General features: G+C 31.9%; 1 protein-coding gene across 1 annotated transcript; it reads left to right on the top strand.

Annotated features, from left to right (window-relative positions):
• Positions 1 to 5,093: 5,093 nt before the first annotated feature.
• Positions 5,094 to 8,374, top strand: LOC131648154 (prohibitin-1, mitochondrial). The gene is made up of 6 exons (XM_058917940.1): positions 5,094 to 5,222; positions 5,433 to 5,602; positions 5,750 to 5,866; positions 6,850 to 7,020; positions 7,435 to 7,647; positions 7,971 to 8,374. The coding sequence occupies exons 2-6, from the start codon at positions 5,441 to 5,443 to the stop codon at positions 8,160 to 8,162; spliced, it is 855 nt and encodes a 284-aa protein (XP_058773923.1). The 5' UTR covers positions 5,094 to 5,222; positions 5,433 to 5,440; the 3' UTR covers positions 8,163 to 8,374.
• Positions 8,375 to 8,837: the final 463 nt, after the last annotated feature.

Genomic DNA, 8,837 nt, shown 5'->3' with positions numbered 1-8,837 from the left:
ATGTTGAAGGACCAAGAAACCATGTCAAAAGAAATTGTAAACTCTCACGATACTTCATTGATGAATTCAGTTGCAAAGGTGTTTCCTACATTATATGCATTACTTTGTAGGTATAACAAAACAAAACATGTGAGAAGTAGACTTAAGTCTGCGATAGGAACCAAACAAATCAAAGGTAAAGATGGGAAAATGTTCAAAGCTGGTGTGACATTGGAAAAAATAATGGATGTTTGAAATGTTATAATAAATTCTTCTACGAAAGACTTGTACGTTGCATCTATAATAAAGTTCAGGAGGGTGTGTGACAAATATCCATTTTTTTAAATATGTTGAAAGTAAAATTCTAGACCAGGTGAAAGAGATGATTGTTTGTGCTTGGATTGATCAGGTTAGACACTTTGAAAATACAACAACTAACAAAGTTGAATATGCTCATGCTACATTGAAGAATTTCTTGGGAAATAATAAAGGTGTTTTACGTAGAGGTAAAGACTCCATGAACCAAAAGAACCAAAATCAACATAATGAGATACAAACATTATTTGGTCGCAGCATTATAGTATTAGAACATAGATCCAGAGACAATAATGTTTATTCACAGTTGATGGGTAATATATCTCGAACGTGATATAATTTTATTTACCTTAAAGCAAGCGAGCAGAGAAAGTATGTTTAGACATCTCAATGTGTGGTTGTACACTTAGAAAAACGTATGGTCTTCTATGTGCTTATTTAATTTCAAAGAAGATGAAGCTTCACAGATGCACTAGAAAAGGCCCAAGTATGATGATGATGATGTGATGAAGGATGGTAAATAAAATATATCTATCATTAATGAATGGGAAGTGATTTAAGAGAAAAATTTGAAAGTTGGTGACAACATGAAATTGCACACCAAAGAGCAACTAAGGAAAATTATCTATCAGGAAACCACAAATTTAAAACCACCACCAGAATCGGTAAAAACAAAGAGTGCTCATAAGAAGGTCAAATCAACACATAGTGACTATTCAACAAAACGGTCTCCTTCCTATTTTGAACATGTTGACACACAACTTCCAAATTCTCCAACTTCAAAATCTCAAAAAGTATTTCAAAGGTGCTCTCATTAGTAAACAATCTCCTTTACCACCTTTATCAAAAATCAAACACATTGAAGGGATTCCGGTTTTCATGCACAAATACATTGAATAAATTGTAGATGTTAAGGGTGACGGTAACCGGGGTTATCGTGCTGTTTCAGCTTTGCTCAGTAGAGGAGAGAAAAATCATACACTTGTCCACCACCAACTTCTTAAAGAGTTAAAGGCGCATAAAGAGTCATATAGAACATTATACTGGAAAAAAAGAACATTTCGATGCAATTCATGAATCTCTTATTCCTTGTGTTAGCGGTTCGACACCGGAGGAAAAATGAACGCGCTTCCCTGAAATAGACCATCTTATAACAAATGCATATAATATAGTGTGCATTGATCTGACCAGATATGACTTCTCAGGAATATTTTTTCACTTCAGAGTAACACACCTCAAAATCCAACCAGACGCATTTTGTGTAATGAGTGACTTCCAAAACCACTACATTTCGTTCAAGTTTATTTAAAACTAGGATGTCATATACCACAAACATCACCATAGTGAACAACTCATCCCACAAAGGAAGCTGAAACATGTCCGGATAACTTATTGTATAAGATAGAAGAATTCACCAAGTTGAACGAGATTGAAAGAGAATCAAATAAGAAAAAGTCAAAGGCGAAACCATGCATATATATAGATTTAGGTGGAGATACATGTTTCGATGGATTTTAGTTTTCATCTAATAATGTATTTATGGCCCGTTTGGTGCGCAGGATATAAGACAGGATATGATATTTGTATCATATCCTATCTCAATCAAGTGTTTGTTGACACAACAAGATATGATAAGTTAATCCTGAAACTTATCCTATCCTGTCTCACTAGTTCAAATTGTTATTCTGAATATGAGCTGAGTTAGAATCCGGCAAGATAGGATAAGAAAATGATTTACTAATTTACCCATATAAAATATACTTTAAAATAAAAAATTAAATATGACAAAATATAAATAAAAATTAATTTGATATTAAATTAAATATATTAATAATTAATTTAACAAAATAAAAAAAATTAGAATATTTAAAAATAAAATAATTATTAAAATTTTAAAAATATGAATTCTAATTTTATTTTTTCTTAAATTAAATATATGTTCTTTGATCAGTGCGTTTTAATGCACATTCTCCTATGTTTGTTCTTAAGCATTTCTTTGATTTTCTTTGTTTACTTTTATGTTTTATAATGTTTTTCTAATTTAGTTTATTTTTGGTTTAATTTGATTTTTGCACTTTATTTTCAGCATTAGCAGTCTGCACTAAAATGATCATAACTGGAGCTCCGGGAATCCAATTGAGGCGTTCTAAATATCGCCGGAAAGCTAAGAGGAAGAACTACAACTTTCGTGTTGGAGTCACAGTCAGATTCGGAGCGCATATTTTCCAGAATTTCGTTTGAAGCTGCAGCATTAGTTTTATTTAGTTTTGGATCGTTAGTTTTGGGCCTGAGTTATGTTTGTTTGACCCAGTTGGGTTATGACCCGAATTATTGTTTCTCCCATTTACCCAGGGTTGGCCACTAATGTTCATTGTTACGTTTTTACTATTCACGAAATTATGAGGCAAGCTTGTACGAATTCCATGGAGAGCTAATTCCTTTGAGACAATTTGCTGTATTCAGGTTCCGACCTTCAGGTTATTATAATTATAATTCAGTTCTATTCCTTTCAATATTAATCTATCTCTCTTGTTTGCTTAATTCGATTTGCATAGACTATATTGATTTAATTTGATTGGTTGTATGATCCTAACTATAGTCACGTTATCGTTTGCTTAATTCGTTATCGTGTCCGTTTAATTCATGTTTGCTTAATTCATGAAACTTAATCCCGTTTGCTTAATTCAGATAATAGGAACATGCAACTTATACTATCAATTGCGCTTGTCAATGGATATTATAATCGAATAGGAATAGATAATCCGCTTAGGAGGTTGAAATTACAATAATCAATGATAGATAGGAACCGAATCAGCAAATTGTCATTTTAGCTTATTTTATAATCACTTAATTTAATCGCTTATTTTGTCTAAAATTCCTAAATCGAATCTTAAAACCCCCAATCGAAACTTCAATTGGTTGATAATATTACAAGAATCCTTGTGAGAACGATATCCGAGTTGTCGTTACAGTTACACTATATTTCCAAAAGTTACTCGTTTTTGATCTGCGCGCGACAGCGGATCATTCTTGCAAGGGTAATTTTGTCATATATATATATATATAGACACACGAGAATTCATGATCTTTTTTAAGAAAAATTGAAATTATTTACTCAACAGTGTCAATGAATATTTTTAAATTATAATTTTTCTTTTACCAATTTATAAATTTTAAAATATTTTACAAAATAATTTTAAAAAAATATAATTGTTTTACAAGGGTATATATATATATATATATATATATATATATATATATATATATATATATATATATATATATATATATATATATATATATATAATTTGAAATTATTTACTCAATAGTATCTTTGAGTTTTTTAAAATAATTGAAAAAAATATTTTTTTTTATCAATTTATCAATTTTAAAATATTTTATAAAATAATTTAGAAAAATATAGTTATTTTACAAGTGTGTGTATATATATATATATATATATATATATATATATATATATATATATATATATTATCTGTTATCCTGTGTCAACCAAACACATGATAGAATAAGTATTATCATGTCTGTCATATTTTATGTATGTTTTAACAAAGATTTATGTAAATTTATGTTGTTCTTTCCATTTCTGCAATTATTTATGGTGTAGGATAACAGGAGGATTCCAAAAGTTAACTTTCGTAAAAATGATGGAACTTAACCTCCAAATAGTTTCATCTATGGCATGTGTCTAAGGCTTGACTTTGATTGCCTTTTGATGCGTCTGAAGATTAAATCCCAAATTTTAAAAACATTATTAGTTTTTCATGCACCTTAAGTGTGCCAAAAGTAAGAGGATTTAACTTGTCACCGCTATATTTTCTTAATGACTAAAATGCCCTTGCTATAATTTATCTTAAAAAAATTCACCATGCTCATGCAGTAAAAAAAAATTTTGGCCTTCAAATTGAAATTTCTGGTACGACGTTTTCTCCTTTTGGCAGTCAAATTCGAGTTCTTACAGGATATAGTATGGGATTTACGAAATTTTCAGAGAAAATTTATCGGAAATTTTGAAATTTCCAATGTTGATCTAAAAAAACCAAAAACACATACTTGAAATTTTTGAAATTTTCGCTGTGTAACAAAAACTTCTAGAATTTTTGAAATTTATGGTATATCGGAAAAATGCTTTATTTATGTGGTCCAGAACCACCAGATTCTTCTATATATTCCCGTACATATTTTATAGAATTTTTCACCATTGATGTTGTATGTTTTATATGTAACAAGTTAAAATCTAATTGCCCATTGCCTTTCGTCACTGACTGTTGAAGGCATAATTGTATTGAAGATGCATAAGCATGAGAATCAGCTTATGTGTGTCACTTTAGGCAATGGGAAGAGGAAGTTAGGAAGTCATCCTAATTTGTTTTGTATCCTTATATGTACCACAGTTTTTATATGTATATATTTAATCAGGTAGTTTTTTTTATTGATTCAATTATTCGAGAAAAAGTAATGAAAAAAAAGTGAAAAAGGAAATCGGACGCTATATCGAAAATTTCATATTTTTTGATTTTTTTGATAAATATTAGAAATTTCATAATTTTCGATAAGATGTATCTTTTGACTGAAAATTTTAAATTTTCGGTATTATCATATATGTTGTGATAAAAATTGTAAATTTTTGTAAAATTCCGATATTTACATGACAGTATCAATAAAAACACTATAAAGGGGTGCCAAATACAACTTAGAAGTGGCAAGTTAAGTTAAATAGTAATATGCCCTTCATTTGAGTATATATTGGGTCGCCGAGTAAATAGGCCCATTAAAATTCTCATTTTCTTTTTCCCAACGACCGAATCAATTGGTTTTCGTGTTCGTAAAGTTTAAACCCTACAGAAAATCTGCTTAAACCCCATAACCGCATTTCCTTCATTTCATCATTGATCGAAATTTCCAAGGTACGTTCCCTTCCATTTCTTCAATTTTCCGAATCTTTTAGGTTAGAAATTCAACTAACTCCCGTTCTATTTTTTTCAATCAACTTGATTTTTCAATTCTATTGTAATCAATTGCATTTTCTCGATCATTGTGCTCTGCATGTTTGTGTGAAATTTTTTATAGTTGATTTTCTTTCTTGTTTTTGGTTAATTCTTGTAATTTGTGTTCAGTGAAGAAAATGAAAGTTCCAAATGTACCTGGTGGCGGTGCTGCCTCTGCACTGATGAAATTGGGAGTTATTGGTGGAATTGGTTTGTATGCTGCTGCTAACAGTCTTTACAATGTCGAAGGAGGTCACCGAGCAATTGTTTTTAACCGTCTTATTGGTGTCAAAGACAAGGTCATTTTTCGCCCTTTTTTTTAGCTAAGACTGGTTATAGTGCTTCTGTTGTGATTGTAAATTGATCTTGGTTGAATCTATTGATTTTGTTGCTCGAAGTTATGTTTTCTTGCTGGAAATTAAATTGGTATGTTATTTGATGTGCAGGTTTATCCTGAAGGAACACATTTTGTAATTCCGTGGTTTGAGAGGCCAGTCATCTATGATGTCCGTGCGCGTCCCCATCTTGTCGAGAGTACATCTGGAAGTCGTGATCTTCAGATGGTAAATTTTAAATTCCACTCATGGAATTGAAATTTCATATCATTGATTCTTTATATTTACTGTTTAATTCATCATGATCGACAGAATAAGTTTTCTTAGGAGGAATTATTAGGCATTCTTTTAGCATTTTCTTTTCATCGTGAATCCTCTATCTGTTCCATTATGTTTGAGTGTTTGACCAGTGACACAATTTCCATCAATGTGAAACAGAAATAGACTGCATCCCGATTGTAGAAAGTGCACACACAATTTCATATGAATTTGTTTGGTAGAGCTTATAGAAGTAGATTTTACATAGTTTATACTGAGTTTACTTCCATTACCTCTCCCGTTGTAGAAATAGCTTTTACGTAAACTCTTAAATGACATGTGTTTATTGAATAAATATTTGAGAGCTTCTATCTCAGCATCCCTTTATATTTACGAATGTTTATACTTGTTTAGCTGATTCCCATTTGCAATACCTTTGTTAAAGTTTTGAACAACTGCTAGTGGGCTATTTTGTTTTTTTTGCATGAAATGGCCATTTTGGATATATCATGTTCAAATGGTAAGATTTTAATGATTAATGATATAATAAAATCTGGTGGTATTTTGATTTTTCTCATCGATTGTAGACATTTCAATCCTGTGCTCTTGGCATCGGAACCTAAATGCCTCGTCAAAATCTCATATTCTGATACTAGTTGCCTTTTCATGTTTAGCCTCAGTATTGGAATCCATACTTTCTCACATAATATCTGCTAAATGTCCTTTCTCCCACTTTCCCCGGGTTGTTTGATGCCTTATTTATACCTCTTCTAATTTATTTGGACGACAATGTTATACGTTTTAATTAATACTTAATAGGTTGAAAAGGTGTTTGGTGTCATGAAACCACTTTCCAGTACTTCATGTTTATAGACTAGTACACTATAGATGTTTTGTAAATTTAAACATGAGAGATATTGATCTTTTCTTTAACGTGTTTATAAACACTGCAGGTGAAAATTGGGCTTCGAGTTCTTACACGTCCCTTGCCTAGCCAGTTACCTACAGTTTATCGGACCCTTGGAGAGAATTATAATGAAAGGGTTTTACCTTCAATCATACATGAAACTTTGAAAGCTGTGGTTGCCCAGTATAATGCCAGCCAGCTTATTACTCAGCGAGAGGTAAGGAGAAAAGCTTGTTGGCGTGAATCATGAAACCTGAAGTTATTATATGAACAAAGATGCTTATGACTGAGCTGTCTAGTTTCTTTTGCGAGTCATGTTAAATCATTTTGTCGCTATATTTTTTAGAAGCCCAACAGATATATACACATGATTTGTGCTTAAAAATATCATAGATAAATTCATTTGTCGTTACCGATAAAATCAAAACCTAATAGTTGTTTATTGTTTTAATCTCATGTGAACTGGGGAAGTACATACAGTTATAGATAAAATCAAAACCTAATAGTTGTTTATTGTTTTAATCTCATGTGAACTGGGGAAGTACTATTGTTTCCTTTGTTTTATTTACATCACTGTAAATTTCAATTATCAACAACGAAATATCTGTTTTAACTGACCTATTCTTTGTAGGCTGTTAGCCGTGAAATCCGAAAGATCCTGACTGAGAGGGCAGCCAACTTTAATATTGCTCTTGATGATGTGTCAATTACTACTCTGACCTTTGGCAAGGAGTTTACTGCTGCAATTGAAGCCAAGCAGGTGGCGGCACAAGAAGCTGAGAGGGCGAAATTTGTTGTGGAAAAAGCTGAGCAAGACAAAAGAAGTGCTGTAATCAGAGCACAGGTAAGAAGAAACTGTTTATATTTTATACTTTATACTTATGCATTTACTGCTGTGGTGCTTGGTACAAGTTTTTGCTATTTTTATAGTTTCAAAGCATATTACAACTGGAAAGTGTTGGTTGCTATTCTATCTAGCTCCAAAATTCAAACTGTCTTATTTGTTTCCTTGATCATGATGTTGGATTCATCTTTAGTAATGACTGACAAGTGTTTTTGTTCACAAATGTGCTTGTCTAGTTTAATGTGTTTTTAAATTAAATAATGTTTTGGCAATTGCCAGTTTTACACCTCAGACGATTATTGACTTTTCTTACAAATCAACAGGGTGAGGCTAAAAGTGCCCAACTGATTGGACAAGCCATTTCCAACAATCCAGCTTTCATCACACTCAGGAAGATTGAAGCTGCAAGAGAGATTGCACATACTATATCAAACGCAGCAAACAAGGTTTTCCTGAATTCAGATGATCTTTTGCTGAATCTTCAGGAGCTGAATTTGGAGCCTGGCAAAAACTGAGCTGGTTAATCTGTTTATGGTTCTCAATAATTTTCAAGTATAAAAAAGTGATCGATTTAAGGATGTAGTTTTTCTTGAAAAGTCTCCTGACATTCTGTTTTTTTTTTTTGCTGCCTGAAATAAGCTAGATGCTTGAGTTTTTATATTTTGCACAGTGAATCTTTACCAACAAGTTAGTATTCAACTACTATAAGAAGGTTTGTTCATCTGTATCCTCATTACATCTTACACTAGGTCATGTTTTGCCCGCACTATTTGGCTTATTCTTGGCACTTCGCAGTGCTTTTACCCTATGAGTTTGAAATAGCGTGGTTATAATGTGCAAGCAAACTAACTGCAAAGAACATGTCCGGACATCTTTGTAGTTGTACTTAGGGAGTGTTTGGCTGTTTCTATGATTGAATAGGAAATAAGGAAAAGCTTGCTTCTATGAGCTACACTTTCATATTTAAGCTAAGAATTTCCTGATCCTAGTCATTTTGGCACTGTCCCCAGTTATCAATGGATGGATCTACAGCTCAGCGAGCCCGGACACGCGTCTGGGCTCAACCCCTCATTTCGTTGTATACTCCCTCATCTAATAGTCAATTTTTAGACAACACCAAAGGCAAAACTAGTAATTTTTAGATAAAATTAAGGGAAAAATTAGTAAAAACAGGGTGAAATTTTTGAACA

Source organism: Vicia villosa, linkage group LG2 (assembly GCF_029867415.1).
Source record: "Vicia villosa cultivar HV-30 ecotype Madison, WI linkage group LG2, Vvil1.0, whole genome shotgun sequence".
Taxonomy (NCBI): domain Eukaryota; kingdom Viridiplantae; phylum Streptophyta; class Magnoliopsida; order Fabales; family Fabaceae; genus Vicia; species Vicia villosa.
Note: the sequence above shows the minus strand (reverse complement) of the source record. Positions and strands in the feature narration are given on the sequence as shown.

Bases quoted from the DNA above. Each gene is read 5' to 3' on its own strand.
- LOC131648154 (XM_058917940.1), top strand. From the start codon at position 5,441: ATGAAAGTTCCAAATGTACCTGGTGGCGGTGCTGCCTCTGCACTGATG. The intron at 5,603-5,749 runs GTCATTTTTCGC...TTTGATGTGCAG, and splicing joins TTATTGGTGTCAAAGACAAG to GTTTATCCTGAAGGAACACA. The intron at 7,021-7,434 runs GTAAGGAGAAAA...TATTCTTTGTAG, and splicing joins AGCTTATTACTCAGCGAGAG to GCTGTTAGCCGTGAAATCCG.